Raw genomic sequence first — 22,224 nt, 5'->3', positions numbered from 1 at the left:
CTGGCTTTGACTCTAGCCTGTACCTGAGAGAGCCTGGTCCTAAGAAGAGTTAATAAAACCTTGAGTTCGTTTATAGGTGGCCTAAAACTGAGCATCTCACCCTTTTTGTCTGTCTTTAACATTCTTTTGGAAAATGGAACTGCGTTAGATTTAGGATTAATAAGGTAATCTTTCCATTTCTCATATGTCAAGGACTATTCAGTCTGGGAAGGAGCCATAAGGAATGATGATGGTGGTGAGGATGAAATTAATATGATTATCAAGTAGACAAACGGTAACTCATGAAATAGCCACGAGCATGTTGTGGGGAAAAGCTTATAGAGAGTTTTACTTGTCATTTATAAGCTAGATCATCCTGGGAGCAGTTGTAGATGAAACCGGAGACTGGACAACAAACAGACGAGACGTGGAACAGACTGGGGTTTATATAATCATCATTGATAGTAATGCAAATGCTATAGTTGGCTTTTGCAATCTCAGTACCTAGTGAAAAGAGCGCTTACGGGTCAATCAGGAGAGGAATAGCTGAGCCTGACAATTAAACAGAGAAGAAGTTCATGCTGGGACTGTTAAAATGTTAGCAACTGAAGGAATTGATTTTCAAGATATCAAAAAGGAAAAGATTCTAAACAAGTGAAAAGATGACCTTTTACCAGAAAGGGACCAAGAAGCCACCAGCAAATACTAATACATTTTTCTACTTCATTCTTAAAAATTCTTTTAAAGTGATCTATCTATGTATAGATCGAGGACCTTCTTGAAAACAGGGGAAGGGAATTGGCAAACATTTTCATTTTCCTACAAGATAATCCTGCAACTAACTGAAAGGCTCAGATAATATAAGATCCTGCTATGGCTGTCTGATGATGGGGGAAAAGTAAGCATTTGATAAGGTAGAGTAGAATAAGATTCTCCCTACATGTTTCCCAGAGATATATATGTATATGTATACACACATACATACATACACACATACATTCATATATACATAAGATCTTCATATGCCTACATGCCTATACACAGATACATACACACATGCACATATATGATCATTCATTATTGGATGACAACTACCGTTACAGAAACACTTTTGTCCAGTAATTGACTGAGTAGGATCATTAATCAGAAATAAAGCAGGGAGACATTTTCACCAGGACTGTTCAGCACTGCCATGGAAGATGTATCTCCCAGGCTCCAGAGACAAAGTCCCCTGTTGATAGTGAGTGTCTCCAAGTTTTCCATGTAGAAGATTAACATTGTTCTAATTGTACGAGCTTCCTTTGAGAAGATTAACAATGTAGACTAATGGCATAGACGTAAGTGAAATGCATGCTTATTTGAAAGAAATTAGTTTATCTGCCCACACATAAATCAAATGAATGAAAAGTGCATATTGTCTATGTTTCAATATGAAGCTTCTTCAATCAGTTTGTATTTGTGTTTATTTTTTGTACATGAGTATACACATACATGTATGTGACCTCTTTAAAAAGCCATAATGAGGAGAGCAAAGAAACCCAGAAATTCCTTTAGCCAAAATATATTTCATTTTCTCATCAAGTGCAAAGAAGTAGCAGCCAAGAGAGCAAGGCCAATGTAGAATATAAACTCATCTGTCAGATCTTAGAGCAAAAGATGTTGATGCAGATGTGATATGGTAAAAGTGAGGGATAAAAGATGGACTACTTTCATATTTCACTGGTCCTCAGTCAAAATGTTGAAAGACCTAGAAGGTGTTCTCCAAGCTATTGGATGGATCCTTTATCGATGATAGAAAAGGGGATTTATATGGGATAAGAAGGTATAGAAGATTGTGATACAAACTAATAGAACAAACACACCCATGCTGATGATACCCAATCCAGCCAGTATTTCTTAGGCACCTGATATGTGTAAGGCACTGTGCCAGAAAGACGGGATACAAAGTAAAGTCAAAAGAAGGCTCCCACCACCAGGAATTTATGTTCTACTGGGAAGTGGGGTGGAGGTGTGTGTGTCGCCAATGCAATATTTACAGCACCCACGATCATGATAAAGATCATGGCTATAAGTATTGCATGACATTTGATCTCAAAATATGCCAAACTCTCCAGATAGAGGATAGAACTGAAGGATTTATTTAGACACCAGAAAACCAAATCCCAAACCCAGTAAGCCAATTCCATCTTATTACCAAAGATATTCAGAAGCTACAATAACACTGAGAGCCACAGCATCCTTCAGCCTTCCCACAAACCAGTACGAGATCAATATTTACTCACTGGCTCATCTGACTCCTTGCCTGAGTGTTCTCTCTCCCCCACCTGTCTGGCTAGCTCTGATTCACAGCTTCCTGTGGGATCTGCTTCCTTCAGCAAAACTCCTCCCACCACAGGCTCCATGTGATTACATTCAGTCTATTAGGGGGCAGAGTTTACTTTCAAAGCAGGGGAGATCTTCAAACCCTCCCCCCACCCCAGGTCTATTAAGGGGCAGGGAAGATCTTCAAATTCCCATTCCCATTACAGGGGGGTAAAGGAAGGAGACAGAAAGCACGGATGATTTACCATGATATTCCAGATCATTATTTCTCCAAATGAATTTTGTTATTATTTTATCAAGTTCTATATAGTATCCCTTGATTAGTATAACATTAAAATGACAAATTAGCCTCTTTATTATCGTCATTTTTATTACATTGGCAAGACCCGGCCATGAGCACCAAATATCACTTAAGTTGCCCTTTGTTTAAGAAGCAACTTTGTTGTTGAACCTATACATGTATTTTGTGTGCCCTAGTAGCCTGATCCCGATGTTTTGTGCATTTTGCAGTTATGGAATGGCATTTCCCTTCCGGATTCCACTTCTTGGATTTTGTTGCTATATAGAAATGTCATAAAACTTTTGTGGCTTTATTTTGTAACTTACAACTTTGCTGAATCACTTGTCTGAATCAGTATATTTGATGATTTTCTAAGTAAATTATTATATCACCAGCAAAAGGGGGATAGTTTTAATCTCCTTTTTTCCTGTCTCTGTGCCTTTTATTTATTTCTCTTGTCTTGTGTGGGCATTTAGATGGTTCAGTGAATAGTATGCTGGACTTGGAGTCAGGAAGACCACAGGTCAAATCTCACCTCAGGTACTCATTAACTGTGTGACACTGGGCAAATCACTTTAACCTTTCAGCCTCCATTTCTTAATTTGTACAATGAGGGATAGTATTAGCTCCTCCCTCAGAGAGTTGTTGTGGGTCATCAGTGAGGTAATATATGTAAAGCTCTTTGTAAATCTTAAAACATTTTATAAATGCTAGCTGCTGTAATGTTGTGGTCATCATCATCATCATCATTATTGTTGGGATTTTTCAAACTCTGTGCCAGTTACCTTCACATTGGATTTTGTCCGTAGCACCCAACCTGTCCTCATCTTGATGCCTGGAGGATAGAAAGTGTTATAGCTCAGTTGGCCCATTCTTAGGGTTTAAATGGAAAAGCTGCTGTGTTGATAGTCTTTTTTTTAGAGCTCTTTGTTTCTGGCCTCTTCTTCCTCTTCTTTCCAAAATGTTTTTTATTTTAACATTGAATCTCATTTTTAAAATAAACATCTATTTTCTTTCCTTCTTTCCCTTCCCCCTTTCTTATTGAAGAAAGAAAAGCAAAACTTTTGCAGCAAATATGCATAGTCAAGCAAAATAATTTCCCATGTTGACCATGTCCAAAAAATGTCTGTCTACTTCTTGAGTCCATTACCTCACTGTCTGAAAGTGGGGAGCATGCTTCATCCTGGGTCCTCTGGAATTGTGATTGGTCCCTGCATCAATCAGAGTTCTTAAGTGGTTCAAAGTTGTTAATTTTTATCATATTGTTGTTTGTATAAATCGTCTTCTTGGTTCTGTTCATTTTATACTGTATCAGTTCATGAAAGTCTTGTAAGGTTTCTCTGAAAACATTTTTTACAGCACAACAGTATTCTATTAAATCATATAACTTAATTTATTAATCCATTCTCCAGTTGATATGCTCCTTCCTCCCCCCCCCCATTAGTTTCCAGTTCTTTGTCCCACAAAAAGATCTGCCCAAACACCTTGCTGTGTATGGATTCTTTTCTTTTTCCTGGTCTGTTTGGGGGTATAGCCCATATCACATTGATATCACTGGGTCAGTGGATATGTACTGTTTAGTGACTTTGGGGTCATGGTTCCAACTGCTTTTCAGAGTAGTTGGACCAGGAACCAGCTTCATTAGCCTATCATTTTGAAGATGGAGTTTATAACTTGCTCAAGTTCTCAGTGGGTCAAATTTGAACCCAGGTTCCCTGACTCCAGAGCTAGCCATGTCTCCGCTGTACTGGACTTCCTCCCTGTTCAAAGGTGGTGCAAAATATAATTTCTATTTTATAGATGAAGAGACTGAGGCTTAGAAATTCTAAATGTTAAAGAGTTGGGAAGTGTCAGATCATTATCAAAACAAGTTAATAAGCTTTTGTTAAATGTCTGCTACGTGCCAGGTGCTGGCTCAGCTCTGGAGATACTCCTCAAAATGGGCAAAAAAACCATCTGCCCTCAAGGAGCTCATAATCTGAAGGGGAGACAGTATTGCAGTCAACTACAGACAAGATACATACAGGATAAATCGGAGCCTATAACAAAGGAAAAGCACTAATATTACAGAGGACTGGGAAGGCTTCTGTAGAAGATGGGATTTGTAGCTGAAGGAAGCCAGGAGGCCCAGGAGGGAGAGCATTCCAGGCACAAGGGCAGCCTGTGACAGACAATTCATGGAGTTGGTTATGGGAGGAACTACAAGGAGACTAGAGTCACGTGATCAGCGTCCATACAGGGCTAGAAAGGTGGAAAAGACTGGAAAGGTAGAAAGGGACCAGGATCTGAGATCTAGAAGATTCACATCTAAGAAGGAGAAAAGGGCAGCCCAGAAACCACAGAATTGCAGGAGCTGGGATTATTGGGTTTGATCCTTCAACAGTTATAAGGAAGATTTCCTGTGACCAGCTTCATCGAAGGTGCCAAACCAGAATCTTTGGGAACTAAAGTCAAGTTTTTAAAAGTTTTTCATGTGTTGTTGTTGTCGTTGATACCAGTAATAAAAAGTATTCCAGAGAATGAAATTTCATCCCCTGCAATGATCACTCATACTGGTGTTTTATAGCCTTCACTGTGGGCAAGATTTTAGGGGAGTGGGATGGGAGGAAGCATCTAAAAGTAACCTCATCAGGGCATTGTGTCCCTTTGCCAAAACCCTGCTTGGAACGCTCTGTGGAAGATGTCTCAGAGCCCCTGGGAGACAGTTTCCTGTGCTGTCCCTAAATGTGTCTAATAGAAGCTTAGGTCCATTTTGGGTCCTGTGACCTGTGGCCAAGGCTGTGGTCTCTCCTCTCTGTCTCCCTGCCCCCTACTCTGCCTCTAAAAATAACTCTGCTATTTAAAAACCATCTCCTCCAGAGCATTGTTTTCTTACTTTCTTGGACTAGTTAGAGTTGGCTCTTCTGAGTCTGGGAGCTTTGCCTGCCTAATCCTCATTTTCTGTGTTCTGCCTAATTGGTCTCTACCCTTCCTGTCTCCCCTGGGGCATTGTCTTCCAGCTAGAAACAGAGGCGGAAAGAGCCAGATTCTGATTCTCCTGCAGGTGAAGCAAGGTGATTTCTGTTTCTTGCCATCTGAGAACAGAAGAAATAGAGTAAAGAATGCCATAAGGCACTTGGCATCTCTAAGCTGCCCAAATTCCGTGCTTTCTCTCCGTAATATAAACTATGAAGTTATGAAACTCTTGCAGTTCTTGAGTGAGATGTGATTAACAGAGATGTAGTGAAATGAGGATGATTGAAAGTAACTTGATGTTAGTGATTTTAAAAGAAGAGACCCCATGCATGCCGAAAAATTTACAGCAGCCCTTCTTGTAGAAAAGAACTGAAAACAACACAGGCGCCCATCAGTTGTGGAATGGCCAGACGGTTTGTGGCTCATGAACGTAATGGAACATTGTTGTCCTGGAAGGAGTGATGAGTGTGATAAATATGGAGAAGCATGGGGAGACTTATATGAACTGATGCAGAGTTAAACTAGAACCAGGAAAACACCACCACACAATGACAACAGCAAGATAAATGTTTTTAAAAATCAAATGCTGTGAAATTCTAAAGATGAAGCTTTGGCTCCAGAGAAGGGAGATGAGACTGCCCGTGTCCTTTCTTTGTGCATGTGGGCGACTGTGGGCATCGAATGTTAAAGTTTTTGATCCGTTGGTCACCTTTTCTGAACTATTTGTTCTTTTTCATTAAAGAATTTCTCTCTGGGAAGGGGAGAGAGGAAGAGGTTACACTGAGGAATGAAGATGATGTAAAAACAAAAGTTAACAGTAAAATTTTGTTTTAAAGTGACGTTGACCCGCTCCTTGTATTTGTTACCTCATCATGTAGCTTCTGCTTGCTGTGAATGATCCTTTCCACTTTTCTATTTCTTGTAGCCCACAACCCTTCCTCAGGGCACCATCAACATGAACCAGTGCACAGATGTGGTAGATGGAGAGGGCCGCACCGGCCAGAAGTTCTCCTTGTGTATTCTGACGCCTGAAAAAGAGCACTTTATCCGGGCAGAGAACAAAGAAATCATCAGTGGGTAAGTGGAGCCTGAGTGGTGGAGAGGGCTTCTGAAAAGAAAGCTTTACCCTGGCACCCTGAGCCTGGATGCCCTCAAGGAGTCTGTGTGGGTCGCCTTCATGGGTACAAATGTTCAGACTCTGTCAAGCATGTAGGGTCGGGTACACTGGGACATTAACTAGTAAGGGTTAGGAGTCTGGCCAATCCACCCAGGTCTCGAGTTGGAAGTTTGCCTTGTATAAATAGGACCCAAAGTTTTTTCTCACTTATTGACTCTGGAGAAGCTTATGAGCTGTGAGTGAGGGGAGAACAGAGGATCCTTGGGGTCACCAGGCATCTCCATCCCTCAAGGGTGTTAACTGCTCAGGAAGTCTAAGGATGATGACAATAATGATGGTGAATGTGATGGTTTGTCCAGACTTTGTGGGAACTTCTAAGAGAAAACTCCTTATTTTAATATCTATTGGCACTGGGTCTGCAACTTCAAATTCTTGGATGGCTGAGAGGTTAGAGGTCTTGGCTAGTATGTGCCAAGGCACGGGGCTTGAAGTTTGGTCTGCTTGACTCCATGGGTGACCTTGTATCTGTTATGCCAAGCTGCCCTGTCCCTCTTCCTCACTCTCTCCCTTCTGTCCACTAAATGATGTTACTTCGATAATACAATGAATGTTTTTTTTTTATTAACTACAATCATCAACACAGAGGTTTTTAAGGTTGTTACAAAGGACTTGACATCTTTCTTGCTTTTTAACCTCAAAAGAATCCCCTTGTGAGAAAGCTGGTGAGAGATATTATCTCCATTTTACAGATGAAGAAAACAAAGTTGACTTGCCTTCTGTTTTCAGCATTAAACGTTTGTCAGATATCCTACTGTGTGCAAGGTGCTATTAAGCATTTATCAGATGTCCTACTATGTGCAAGGTACTGAGATATAAAGAAATAGAAGATATGATGTGTCCCCTCAAGGAATAGATAAGGGACAATAAGGGGAGAGATTACTGCATGTTGGAGTGCTTCAGACCTTTATGAAGGAGTTAGAACTAAACCTTGGTCTTGAAGTTGGCCTGACCTGATCAGAAGTGGACAAGGTAAGGGGCATCTACAAGGCATTGTGGCTTTTATGGAAAAGAGCACAGGACCCTTGGAGTCAGGAGGCGGGATTTCTAAACTCAGCTCTGACACATACTTGTTGTGAGATGTTGAGAATGTTATTCAGATACCCTGGACCTCCATTATCTCCTCTGCACAGTGACAGGGTTGGACCAGCTTTCCAGGTCTGACATTCTGTAGTCATATCCTAACCAGAAGGGGGTCACCAAACCCAGGAGCCGCATGTATGTGTAAGCCTTGTCTCCTTAGTTCTAGCTTGTTACCTCTTGGAGGGCAGGGAATGTGTTTTGCACATTTGGTCCCCTGTTGGGACCTACCTTGACAATGCCTAAAGGGTGGAAAAGGTCTTCCCCTGCACATATTCCCAGAACCTTGTTGATTTGAGGGTTGGCTTCCTGAGCTTCTGATGGCTTAGAGATGAGTGCAGAAAGATTTCCAGCTCGGTTCAGTTCAGTATGCATGTACAAGGGCCTGTGATGTGCTAGGTGCCTCTCCAGGGTTCTGGAGGCACAAAGGCAAGAACAAACAAAGACATTTTCCTCAGGGAACTTATGTTCTTCTGAAGAGAAGCAACACAGATGAGTAGATATGAAATGTCTGCAGAGTGACTCCAGAGTAATTTCAGGGGAGGGGCAGAGAGAACACTAGGAACCACATGAGGGATGTCTGTCAAAGGAGGCTTCCAAAGTCTTAAGCCTAGGTCTCAGCAAAAGCTGAATAGACTCTTCTTTGGGGGGGAACGTTGACGTTGATGTCTGGTGATGAGGCACTACAGAAATAGAAGGTCATGTGTCGTATTTTGGGTGTGAGGGAGGAAGTAGGGCCAACACGATTAAAACATACATTGGAACCTGTCAATCCCAAGCACACCTCTATACTTCAGCAGCATACTTCAAACCTACTTAAATAAGAACCTACCAAAGCCCAGCAGAAACATCTTAGGGGAGCAGGCCTTGAAGGAGTCTTCTGATGCCTCACTGGGGCATGGAGGTGACCCAGGCCTCCCAGAAGCTATGCCCTGGGCTCTGACACCTTCCACCACTCCAGCCGGGCTTCCAGGATGGGTCTGGGGAGAGATTACCTGTCCTGGCTTTCAGGAGCATCCCAGTCACAGGCAAACACCCATTTGGCTACAGGGGGGATAGATTGATTTTAGGGGTACAGATACTATTAAGGCAGCATACCAGATTGCAGAAGGGCTGTGGTATGCATTGACAGAAGGAGAATCTCCCTGTGTTTAGGAATTTTGGTGGTTTCTTGATGTATGTGGAGTTCTCTATGCAGAATAAGTTCTGTAGGCTGTCAGAGTAAATAAGCTAATTGGCAACATGGGGTTAGTCTGGGAAGGCTTCATGGGGGAAGTGATTTGTGGAAGTCAGGGAGGGAGAGCCACTGAAAAAATGAGAGACTTTGGTAGGGAAATGATGAGAGTCAAGATCAGAGGGCATCTTCTTACCCCATTGTTAAATATTGGGTTACTTCTGGTCTGGATTGTATCATTTAAGACCTAGTTTCTTTTTTTTTTTCTGCAAGGCAGGCAAGGTTATGCATAATACAATCCACCTAACTCATAGCTTTGAAATTTAAGAATAAAATCCTGCTGGAGCTGATCTGGGGGGAAAAATGATGGGACTTACCACTCTGTTTTAGTGCTCTGGATCCATGTTCTTGCCCCTGTGACCTCTCAAAAGCTGGTCCCAGATTTTGAGCTAAGTGGAGCCCTTTACCTTATTTTAAAGTCAGAGCTGGAATTAGATTAGAAAGCATCTAATCCAGAGGCGGCTAGGTGGCGCAGTGAATAGAGCACCAGCCCTGGAGTCAGGAAGACCTGATTTCAAATCTGGCCTCAGACACTTGACACAAAAAACTAGCCGTGTGACTTTGGACAAGTCACTTAACCCCAATTGCCCTCCAAAATGCAAAAAGAAGAAAGAAGGAAGGAAGGAAAAGAAAGAAAGAAAGAATCTAATCCAACAGCCTTATTTTATTTTTATTATATTCTCAATTAATTAATTTGATTAGTTTTATTTTTATAACATAATTTGTTCTTGATAATTCACCTCATACTATTGTCTTTCATAAAATGAAAACAAAAAAGTTAAGCAAAATGAACCAGTTTTTTATAACAGCCTCAACTGATAGAAGGTATATAACACTCTACATACATCAATCCACCACATTTCCTCTAGGAGCGGGAAGTGTACTCTCAAGCCATTTCTCTGGAATCAACATGTCAGTCTCTTCATTTCCAGCTTAGATTGCGTAGTGACTAGAGTGCTGGGTGTAGAATCAGGAAGACCTGAGTTCAAATGTGGCCTCAGACACTTACTAGCTTTGTGACCCTGGCCAAGTCACTTAACCTCTGTTTGTCTCAGCTTCCTCATCTGTAAAATGGGGGAGGTGGTAATAATAGCTTTTCTTCCCAGGGTTGTTGGAAGGACAAAATAAAATAATAATGACAAAGTGCCTAGCACTAGACCGGCCCATAGTGAAAGCTATATAAATGTTACCCATTATTAATTTTCGAAAGTATGATATAGTTGAAGGCACTGGAATTAGCATCAGAAACCTAGATTTCAGCCTCAGATTCTACCCTTGACTTGTTAGGTGATCTTAGCTAAGTCACTCCATTCCTGAGCCTCTATTTCCACGTGTAAAGTGGGGATAATAATACATTCAGTGCCCCTGCCCCTAACCAGACTTGTGAGGACCAGCTTATATTGGTGGAGTCCATAGTTCATCTTTTTAGAAATGTAAAGGGATGTTAACTCCTTTATTTTACACATGAGGAAGTTGGAGCCCAGAAAAGTTAAATGACTTGTCCTAGGGCTCACAGGTCAGTTGGTGAGCATCAGTGTGTATGCTAATCATAAGCACAGGGGACACAGGGAAGGTCTGGAGAGGGTGCCTGTCCTCAAGGAGCTCACAGTCTTAATGGAAGAGACAGTGTAATATGCAGGCGATCCTGCCTACAGGAGAGAGTGGAGGTAACCCACAGTGTTACAGGGGATTATCAGAGTCTTGCCATGGAAGGCTTGAGTTTAGCTGAGGCTTGGAAGAAGCCAGGGAACAGAGGAGGAGGGGCAGACTTCCACTGTCAGGCCCAAGAAATTAGCCCAGGTCATCTCAGACCCAAATCCAGGGCACCTTGTGGTTCATGCACTTTGAAACTATAGAATGTTATATATGGGCCAAGTCTTAGGGCCATGATCAGTTTACAGATGAGGAAATTCAGGTCCAGAGAAGTGCCATATCCGTGGTCACACAGCTGGTAAATGGCAAAGACTTGAGTCTGCATTTTTATTTATTTTATTTTATTTGCAGTTACGTTTTTGGTTGAAGATACGTTTACATCCATTATTGTATTTGAATCTTGTGGCAGCTGTGTGAGGAAAGGTAATAGCAGTTGGTATAATTGTCCCTATTTTGTGCCTCATCCCTGTCTCCAGTGCGATTTGGTCTTCAGACTTCACTTTCCTTTACCCTGTGGTATCTCAGGGACTTGAGTGTCATTTCAGGAAAAGAGGGGGAGGAGATCTTGGGGGTCGAGGAAAGGGGAAGTGGACCAGACCAGGCATGTTTGCATTGTGAGGACTCCCTCACTGACATGTCTGAATTTACTCACTGACATTTGATGAGTGATACATTTTTAAACTCTAGCTGTGTTTATCCTCATTCCTCTGGCAGGTAGCTCCGCTCTTCCTGATTAGCAAATAGGGTGTACCCAAGGAGCTGATGGGCCTCTGGAGGGGCCTCCCTCTCCCTCTCCCTCTGCAGCTCCTGCCTTTCTTCTCTTTTGTAGCCACAATTGGGAGATGGAGTGCGGGCTGGGGACACCCAGACAGCTCTGTTCAGCAGGTCCAGCAGCAGTCCAGAAGAGTGACATGGGGGCCCAGAAGCTCCGCCAGGTGTGGGGTCAGAGGCTCATGAGCCTGCCTCAAGTTGCTGATTCATGAGCTCAGTGCCCTCTCTTTCAAAATTAATTAATTAATTTACTTTTAATTTACAACATTCAGTTCCACAAGCTTTTGAGTTCCAAATTTTCTCTCCCTCCCTCTCCTTCCCCTTCCCCCCACCATGGTGGCATGCAATCTGATATAGGCTCTACAAGTACCTTCACATTAGACATTGGTCAGTTTGTAAAGAAGGCCTATAACCGATGGCGTGGACAGTGAGAAAGAAGGAACAAAACAAACGAGAGAGCCGGTGGTTTGCCTCGTCTGCACTCAGACTGTAGCTCTTTCTCTGGATGTGGATAGCCTTTAATAGCCCTTTCCACCAGGAGTCCTTCGGAGTTGTCTTGTAACCCTGCATCGCTGACAGGAGCCCAGTGTAGCAAAGTCAGTCACCACAGGTAGGATGTATCTGTCATTGTGTACAAAGTTCTCCTGGCTCTGCTTTCCTCACTCAGCATCAGTTTGTATCAGTCCCTCCAGATTATTATGAAGTCCATCTGCTCCTCGTTTCTTACAGCACGATAGTATTCCCTTACATCCATATGCCACAACTTGTTCAGCCATTCCCTCGCCCTCTCTTTTTACCAGCCTCCTTTGCCAGTTTCTATTGGTTTCTCTTCCCTTCTCTCCTGGGACCTTGTGAGGAGTTGGGCTTGCTTCCCTTTGGGTCACACCAAGCTCGACCCAGTAGGATAGTCTGTGTTCTGAACGCGGTTCACTTTTTGACGTTTTTATTTTATTTTGTATCCCTCTGACCTGGAAAGGCCCTGAGTTTTAGGGGGAACATCAAGGGGAATAAGTATCGTGAATCTTCTTTTTTTAAAACCTGTCTTAAACAGGAGGGAATAATTTGTCCTTAAATGATGGCGTTGGGCTAAAGGTTGCAGAGTCACAGAACTTGGGTTGGATGGCATCTCAGCAGCCAGGCTAGCCCAATCAGTTCACAAAAGGAATCCGCACTAGTAGCCCAATTTTAGATATCCCACCTCTTCTTGAAGACCTCTGAGGAAGGAGCCTTCACCCCCAAAGACACATCTGGATCCACATCTGGATCACTCCATTCCTTTGGGCTTCCTTCTGACATTCAGCTTGAAGCAGCTTCTTTGCAATTTCTACCCTTTCTTGGTTCTACCTTCTGGAGCCAAACAGGAATTTAATTCCTCTTACTCCTGAAAACCTCCAAATACAGTTATTAGGTCCCTCTTTCCTCTCCCTCCCTCCCCCCACACCTCAGTCTTTTCTCCTGGCTAAACATGTCAGGTTTCTTCAGTGGATCTTTATATGTCACAAACTCAAAGCCCTCTACCATCTTACTTTTCCTTCTCTGGATTCTCTCCGGCATCTTGTCCTTAAACTGTGATGCCCAGGACAAAATCCAGTCTTCCAGATGAGGTCTGACAAGAGTAGAGTGTAAGGGGTGGCCAAGATGGTGGAGTAAAAGCGCAGAGTTTGGGGGGGCCTCCCTTTCCAGCTCTAAAATCCTGTAACTTTTTATTCCATTTACAAGAAACTAGCTCTGCGTTTTAAATGTAGGGTCCTGAAGCAACTGTTTGTATGTGACCTCAGTGTATTGCTTCCTTTCTCTGTACCTTATTCTGCCTTTCTGTGAAATGCCCCTTAGGGCAGTAGGTCATGTGTTCTAACATGGGAAACAAGCCAGACATTAAATCTGAAGAGGACTCTGTCAGTTCATTGAAATTGGAACTTCATTCACTTATTCGATAATTCATTCAGAAATACTTGAGCACCTGCTTTGTGTTCATTTTTGTTATCTCTTTTCCATTCAGTACCTGTCCCCGTAACCCTTTCTTGCCTTCACACTTTCTCTTTTGTATCCACATGAAGCAACAGCATTAGGCACACAGACACCAGACAAATCGAGGGTTGTGTGTTGTGCGCGATGTTTCTGCCACCTGTGTGTCTTCAGGCTCCTTACATAGAAGAGACCAGGATAGTCTTGTATTTAAACCCTTCCCTCACCTTTGACCTTTTCTGCATTTGTAGTTTTGAGGGGGTGCTTGGGCTTGGACCCCAATTCCAAGATCACATTTCTCCCTAGCCTCAGAATACTATACCTGACAGTTTTCTCCCCAGCCCGACGACGCTATGCCTAACAATAACTCATGAGTGGGCACCAGTAAAACAAACTATCCTTCCCCATCACAAGAACAAGCTGACCTCTGAAGAAATTTTCTTGTAAAAACAGGACTGTCTTGTAACCACAGAATTATCATGTGTTGATTTCCAAAGTTATCATAGTCAATCCAGAGGTCAAGCTATAGACATCAGCTCTCAAAGCTACTACAGACATAACAGACCAAAAATACACCCCTGAGAAACCCCTTCCCCTGGTTTCCAGTAGTGAATGACACCTATGACCAAGGTTATAAATGATCACCTAATTAGCACATCTGCCAGATCCACTGCTTTTCCTAAGTAAGCTTTAGCATCATTCCTGTTAAGTGTCAGGTGCCCTAAGGAGCTCTGCCCACCATATTGGCGTTACAATAAATCTTTGCCACATTGACTTTAAGAATGCTTGAGTCCGTGAATTCATTCCAGATGACCCTCTCCTGTACTTCAGTCCCTGCAGGGTCCCTGAACCCCTTAAACTGCATCAGTTTCATCTTGGAATAACCCCTATGGTGGAGAAGTGGGTGTTGTCACTGAGGCTCTGGGGATGAGTTTGAGGGGAACATTGAGTACTTTAAGTCAAAGGAGTAACCCTCATGATAGAAATCTCAGTCATGATGGCTGTCATGTTTTAATTTCACTTTAAGCCAAATACCATAAAGAGTCAAACTCTTTCCCCTGAAATCATAGGTTTTGAGTTGTAAAGGACCTTAATCAATGCCAAATCCCCCAGTTTTGAGAAATTGTTCTAAGAGGGGGTTCCTTGGTATTGTGAACAGTTCAAAGCTTTTGAGCCTCTCCCTACCTCCTACTACTGCCATCTCTCCCACCCGCTACCCCCAGGAGACTGCCTAGACATTATTTCTCATGGGGAAGATCAAAGAATGGTTTCTTCTGTTTGTTTTGAGTTTGCACCTATTTCTTCTGCCCTTCCTTTTCTCTTAACTGGTAGACTGCTAGGAGCTCAGAATGCCACAGGGCTGTGTTGAAGGGATTTTCTTGCCATTTTCTTCAGTGGGATTGTGCTCTGGGTTCCTCCCCCTCCCTAGGTTCCTGCTTCCCCTCTCTGTTCTTCTGAAAGGACCTGAACATTTTGAACAGCGTGCAGCTAGAGTTGGGGTCCCTTTGCCAACTGCCCTCCCCGCCTTCCTCTTACTGGGTTTACTCTTTTTTTTTTTTTGAAGGGCAATTGGGGTTAAGTGACTTGCCTAAGGTCACATGGCTAGCTTTTGTGTTAAGTGTCTGAGGCCAGATTTGAACTCGGGTCCTCTTGACTCCAGGACTGGTGCTCTATTCACTGAACCACCTAGCCTCCCCTAGGTTTACTCTTCTATGATTATCAGTGCATTTGGATACTGTTACTTGTCTTCTGTGAGAACAAAAGTCAGAGGGGTTTGGCAGGTTGTTTTCTCTGGTAATCCAATCATCTGCACTCACTCAACTGCCATGTTGACAATAATAAAAAGAAAATGAGATGGCATTAAAGTCTAGTCACTTCAGGTACATGCTTTCTGCCAGGGCTCCATGCCCTGACAATGTGACCCTGCCCACCTTCTGCCCAGGTCGTCCCAAGTCCCTCTGAAGGGTGGAGCTTCTACAATTTGATATGAAATGTGTGACCACCTGCAGACGGACTGTAATCTCAAGCTTTAGAGTAACCTTTTTTGAGTCCACATTAATTACGTCACCAGGAGGCCCCACCTGGCTTGGAAGGGGCAGCATCCTGATAAATTAGTACTTATAAACACCTTAATGAGGTGACTATACATGGGCATCAAGGAGAAGTGGTGGGGGGACCCTAGAGACCGCTTCACAGGAGAATGAGAGAATTATCTCCCATCCAGGAGATCTTTTGAGGATGTAGGATCTTCTGAGATGACTTGCCCAATTTCCTCTGCATATGCAGAGGGATTGGTAGGCCTATTCAGCTTAGGCCCTTTGTAGAATGTCAATTTTTGGTCCTTGAGCTCTCAGTCACTATGATTTTTCTGGTTCAGGCCAGAGCCCTTCACCTGTGATTGTCTCCTGCCAATGTAGCAAGCACTGAATTTAGAATCAAGGAACCTGGGTTCAAACCTTGACTCTGTAGCTCCCTTCCTATGCCACTTCGGCAAGTCTCTTAACCTATGTGGGTCTCAGTTTCCCTATTTGTAAAAGGAGCTGGTTGGCTTAAATAACCTCTAAGGCTCTGTGTCTTATGATCCTATCATTCTGTTTGTGAAATTAAAAAAAAAACTTTGAGAGAAGTCTGACCAGCACCTTCTATCCGTCTGTAGGAAGGACCCCACAGGAAAGATTATAGGCTGCATAAAATGTCTTCTCTTCATTTCCCATAAATGCTTTTTTCTTGCTTCCTCTATTTTTGGGTTCAGTTCTAGTAAAGAATTGCCAGGAAATGCCAGTCTCTTATTGACCCATTGAACGGTCACCATTTGGAAGAGGGCTTACACTTGTTCTCTGTGTCCCGAGAGTGGAGCTCTCGGAGACGTGGGCAGAAGTTATACAGAAGCAGATTTTTCTTCACTATAAAGAGAAACATGATTGGAGTTTCTGGTGGAAAGTTCCCTAACCAAGAGAGTGACATGGGTTCCAATCTTCCCTCTATAACTTAGTAGCTATGTGATCGCCTTGAGGGCCCTGAACTTATCCAAACTTAAGTTTCCTCATCTATGGATGGAAAAAAATAATAACTGGTAGCCTCACTTCACAGGCCAGTCAGGAGGATTAAATGACATGGTGTCATATGCTTTGCAAGCCCTATATGTCAACTGTTATTTCTTCATCATCTATTAGAAGCATCTAAAAGTGGGATCATCACTGGAAGCCTTCAGGTGGAGGCCAGAAGGCCACTCAACCAGGATGTTGTGGACCAGATTGCTGATTCACACTCTACAATTACATATGCCTACAAACCATTTACGAAGCATCTGCTTTTTGCTAAAGTCTGAAGGAGATACAGAGATAATTAAGATACGGTCTTGGATGCTCGGTGTTGTTGTGCATGTCTGGGACAGGACAAGTTGTTCTGAAAGCTGGCTATGCCTGGACTTGCTTGCTGTTGTCTGTGTTATCAAGTGACCCTGACTAAGGGCTCTCCATGTCCATCCCAGATGTAAGCCTGAGGAAATGTGCCTTCTTTCCAGTATCAGGATCTCACATTCCTCTTTGGCTTTTTAAAGAGCCATGGCTTCAGGACCTGGGTCCCCAGAGGCCCTACCCTTCAGCATGAGATTGGAAGCTTCTTCCTGCCTCGGCCAGGGGGGGCTTGCCCTTCCCCTCATAGGCCTTCTTCCCTGGCTGTGGGCCAGCTTCAGCTCTGCTCTCAAGTCTTCTTTTAAATAAACTCTCAACTCCATTACTCAGTAAGTCTTCTTCCTGCCAAAGGAACCAACAGCCGTGGCTTCTGTTCTCAGGACAGAATGGGATCCTGGCTCCAGGGAGGAAGACAAGAAAATGCCTTCTATTTCCTTATTCATACTGTTCAGATTTGTCTAAACAAGCTCTTTGATCTCAGATGGTTGGGAGGAGTCCAGGCCAGGCCCAGTTCCAGGATCAGAGGAAGCTGGAGAATGGTTTCCCTTGAGGACAGTGACTAACTAGAACTAGTTTTATTTATTTATTCATTTATTGTCTGTGGTTCTCCTTCAGCAGAACATCTTCTCAGTCCTTCATCCTTCCACGCTGGCCAGTCTGGGCCATTACTTTGTATTTTGTATTAACCTGTCTTTGTACAGAGAGGCAGAAGTGGTAGATTGGATAGAGAGCCATTCTTGAAACCAGGGAGACCTAGGCTGAACTCTCACCTTTGATGTGTGACTGTGACTTATGGGCAAGACAGTTACTCTCTCAGTGGTCTAGGCAACTCTCTAAGATGCTAGCTTACAGAGAAGATACTGACCTGTACATACATGGAGGGAGGTTCCTCAGCCAGGAGTTTCTTATACCAAAGAAATCATGGGGGGGGGGGGGGGGAGGGGAGCAGCAGTTAATAGAGCACAGGCCCTGCAGTCAGGAGGACCCGAGTTCAAATCCGACCTCAGACACTTGACATACTTACTAGCTGTGTTACCTTGGGCAAGTCACTTAACCCCAATTACCTTGCCTCCCCCCCTCCAAAACAAAACAAAAAAACCCCAAAGAAATCATGGCCCCGATCCCTATTCTGTCCTGTTTATACCTGTTGTTTACTCCCAGTACAATGAAAACTCCTTGGCAGTAAGAATTGTTGGCTTGGGGGGGAGGGTTTGGTCCTTGTATCTGTGGTATTAGCCTAGTACCTCGACTTTAGTGGGTGATTAATAGTTGCACATGTAAGTTAAGAAAAAGCTGATGAACGTGACCAAGACTTTACTATAAATGTTTTTATACAGAGCTCTTTTCCAGTCACACTCTATTTTGTATCATGCTTACCTGTGTATGTGTCTTCCTCCCGTTTGGAGATTAAATTGCAGAAGGTAGGGATTAGGTTCAATATAAGAACCTGTGATGGGGAGAGTTATGAAGATGTTGGAATGGTTTACTAGGAAAGTCATGGATTCCTCATTTCCTAAAGATCTTTTTTTGGGGGGGGTTTAGAGGGGGGAAGGCAGGGCAATTGGGGTTAAGTGACTTGCCCAAGGCCACACAACCAGTGTTAAGTATCTGAGGCTGGATTTGAACTCAGGTCTTCCTGACTTCAGGGCTGGTGCTCTATTCACTGCACCACCTAGCTGCCCTATTTCCTAAAGATCTTTTAAGAATATAATTTAGAATTGTAGAAATAAGAACCAAGAAAATAATGTACACAACAATTAGAATAATACTTAGGGCAGCTAGGTGGAACAGTAGATAGAATGCTGGGCCTGGAGTCAGGAATACCAGAGTTTAAATCTGGTCACAGACACTAGCTGTGTGACCCTGCACAAGTCACTTAACCCTGTTTGCCTCCATTTCCTCATCTGTAAAATGAGCTGGAGTAGGAAATGGCAAACCACTCTAGTATCTTTGTCAAGAAAACCCCAAATGTGGTCACAAAGAGACAGATATGACTGAAACTAAATAACAACAGCAATGAATAATACAAAGATAACAGAAATCGAGTCAAATGCAATGTCGGGTATTGGTTCCCTATGATTGATCTTGGAAAGTAATACTTTCAGTGGATCATGGGCATGAGATATTGTGCACCTGTAGTTAGGGAGCTGATGCAGTGGGTAAAGTTCTGGTCCTGGAGCAAGAAGACTCATCTTTCTGAGTTCAAATCTGGCCGCAGAGACTAGTTGTGTGACCCTGGACAAGTCACTTAACTCTGCCTCTATTTCCTCTTCTGTAACATGAGCTAGAGAAAAAAAAAAGGCAAACGCCTCCAATATCTTTGCCAAGAAAATCCCAAAAGGGGTCACAAAGAGTTGGACACAACTGAAACAACTTCTGTCAGGCATGATTGCTTTTACTTAACTGTTTTGGTTTTCTGTTATAGAGAAAGGTGCTGTGGGACAAGTATTATTGGGAAGTGAAGATGATATAAGATTAAAAATTTTTTTTAGGAAGGTCTAGGAAGAGTGACTGGCCCAGGTTGGTGGGTGGATAGAGAATAGACTTCATCGCCCTAAGAGTCCATCTTCTCCGACTGGTGGAGACCGAGCAAACTGGAACCCTCCTGGACTCCTGGAGTCAGACTCAGGGCATTCTCTGCATGGATTAGCGGATTTAATGGGGGAGTTTTTCTGTCTTTTTGCAAAAGGCATTGGGGTGTTGAAGCTGACCCCTGATACTAAGGATTTCCTGTCTCTTGGGAAAGCAGCTGAATGACTGAGGATTGCAGCCCGAGATGGCCCTAAATGGCTCCAAAATGCTGCTGTAGTCCTGTGTACTTGCCAAGTCCTAGCTAGGAGGGAATTTTTATGGTTGTTATAAGCCCCTGAAATAAGGGTTAGTAATGGAAACAGTGACGTGCCCTGAACTCCCAGGGCCCAAGGCTGCTCGGCTCAGGACTGGGGCCCTGGCGTGGGCTGCCTGTGGTCAGGTTTGCCTTTAAACTAGCCAGAGGCGCTCCTTAGGCCTTGTCCTTATTGTCCTTTTATGGAGGACCAGGCAGTAGATAAGAGGAAAGAACCTTTGGCTGTTAGATGGGGCCTGGGAAGCCTCCTTCCTGTTCTGGGTATTCTGAAATTGCTGTCTGGTTGTGACGTTCCCCCCTCTCCATCTTAGACCCCCACAGACCTAGAAGAAAAAATGGACCTTCCAGCTGGTAGCCCTTGCCCAGGCTGTACTGTCAGGCAGGCCTTGGCAGGCCCAGAATTGAGTGACTCTCCTCTCAGTAGGCTGAGGATGTATGCCTGTTTTGCCAAGCTTTTGTGGGGAGCTTCCCTGGGTGGGATAGTCAGGGTTTGTTGGCATTATTGATATTCTAGTTATTGGCCTCCTCCCCCAACCCCCACCTTAATGGACTTAAGGTTGCAGTTGGACAATTTACCCGTGGTCGCTGAACCGCTTTTACCCAACATTCCCCCCTTTAAACCTTTCTCTGTAATGCCAAAGGGATGGCGGTGGCCTGTTTGGGAATATATCCAGCAGATACGCGAGTTACAGCGGCAGGCTGGGAGGCTGATACACCTTTCTTCCAGCATTGAGAGAAGCCGCGAGAGGCTTACCTGTCATCTCTGTTCCCTACAGATGGTTGGAGATGCTTGTCGTCTACCCGAGGACCAATAAACAGAACCAGAAGAAGAAACGGAAGGTGGAGCCCCCGACCCCTCAGGTGAGTGGCCTGCGTCTGTTTGTACGGTATGAGAAGGGTTTGAGGCACAGGCACCAAGGAGAACGCTGGTCAGGAGCTCTTTGTCATCTTTGTGTTATGGGCCCCCTTTGGCAATCTGAGAAAGCGATGTACCCCCTCCTCAGAATAATGGTGGGTTTTCCAAAATTCATAATTGAAGGAAATGCTACATTTCAGTTAGAAATAAATTAAAAACAAAGATGGAGTTCTGGTTTTTTTCCTCATTGTCATTCCCGTCCAAGCTTATGGACCCTCTGAAATCTACTCATGGCCCCCAGCTTAAGAATCTCTACCTAATGTTTACTGTTTCATAGGAGGGCCCTGGGGTACCATAAGAGGCTTTTAACACTTCAGTGCTTGGGGGAGGCAGAGAAGTGGTGCTGATTGGGGCTTTTAGTCGGTGTAGGCCATTGAAGCATCTTCTTGGGGGGAGTTTATGGGGAGGGAAGCTCCCTAATGCCTTTTAGCTCTTCAGGTCATTTCCATCTATCCACTATAGGACTGACTCCGTGGCCTGAATTTTTCTAGTAAGAAGAATTGGTGGGATGGGTCTGTCATTGCGGGAACACTGGATGCAGCCTTCTTCCTGCTCCTTACCCTTTGCCGTCCAATTTCACCTAGTCCACTGTGTTTCCCTCCTAGCTTAGCCATGGGGGATTTGGGGAAGGTGATGATGGTACGGATTCTCTTGGGGTGGGGGAGTGAGACGGAAGTTTGTAGCCAGCAAACAGCGTAGAAATGTTTGCCTTAAGGCTCTCCACATGAAAACCTTGGGTGAATGTGTGTCTGGTACTTCACCTCTGTTTCTGGAGAATGCAATTTGGGACTTGTTCTCTCCCCAGTCTCCAGCTGACTGTAAGAACGGGGTGAGAGCTGGACTCATGGGGCTTATGATGGTGGCATGTTTGAGGAAAGGGGTAAGCTCCTTAAAAATCAGCTCTGCAAAGAATTGGGCCAGCCTCCACTTTCCTTGCAGGAGATGAGAGTGGAGATAACTGGATGGGACTGGGGGAGGGCTGGGACAGAGAACTTCACAGAGCTCAGGGCCTAGTTGGAGTGTCTGGGGACCAGTACTGTGCCCTCTGGGGACCTGACCCAGCTCTGTGCTCTCTGACTATAAATGGTAAAAGCTGCCTGTGACTCACTCTCTCCTTCCCTCCCTCCTCCTAGGGGCTCCCACGTGGCCTGAGGGGGCGGGAGTGGGGATGGGAATCCCACCAGCTCAGATTTCTTCTCTGTAGCTGCAGTCCCTGAGTTCTGGAGGACTAACCAGGCTTTACATCTGTTTCCTCATCTGTAAAATGGGGATAATGATATCACCTACCTCACTGGACCATTGCAAGGATCAAATAAAATATGTAAAGTGGTTTGGAAACTTGAAGTTCTGTATAAATATTTGCAATTATTATTAAGCATAGCCTTCAAGATGTAGAGTCTGGAAGCAGCCCAGGGTACCTGGCATGGGTGCTTGCTCACATGTCTCTCTCTCTCTCTCTCTCTCTCTCTCTCTCTCTCTCTGTCTCTCTCTGTGTCTCTGTCTCTATCTCTCTCTGTCTCCTCTTGCTCCTTTCTCTGTCTCTCCCTCTCTCTGTCTCTCTCTCTCCCTCTTTCTCTGTTTCTGTCTCCCTCTCCCTCTCCCCCACCCCTTCTCTCTCTCTCTCTCTCTCTCTCTCT

The 22,224-nt window shown here is 44.0% G+C and overlaps 1 protein-coding gene across 6 annotated transcripts in view; it reads left to right on the top strand.

Annotated features, from left to right (window-relative positions):
- MPRIP (myosin phosphatase Rho interacting protein) overlaps positions 1-22,224 on the top strand; it is a 237,508-nt gene that overhangs the window by 130,114 nt on the left and 85,170 nt on the right. For all 6 annotated transcript variants that reach the window (XM_069087914.1, XM_069087915.1, XM_069087913.1 and 3 more), the window contains exons 4-5: positions 6,462-6,613; positions 20,448-20,532. In XM_069087914.1, the coding sequence (XP_068944015.1) occupies positions 6,462-6,613; positions 20,448-20,532 (237 nt within the window). The remainder of the gene's footprint in view (positions 1-6,461; positions 6,614-20,447; positions 20,533-22,224) is intronic.

This window comes from Petaurus breviceps, unplaced genomic scaffold (assembly GCF_028583685.1).
Source record: "Petaurus breviceps papuanus isolate PSGF00001 unplaced genomic scaffold, PetGlider_PUasm1.0 183, whole genome shotgun sequence".
NCBI classification, from domain to species: domain Eukaryota; kingdom Metazoa; phylum Chordata; class Mammalia; order Diprotodontia; family Petauridae; genus Petaurus; species Petaurus breviceps.
The sequence above is the reverse complement of the archived record's forward strand: the minus strand, read 5'-3'. Positions and strand labels throughout refer to the sequence as shown.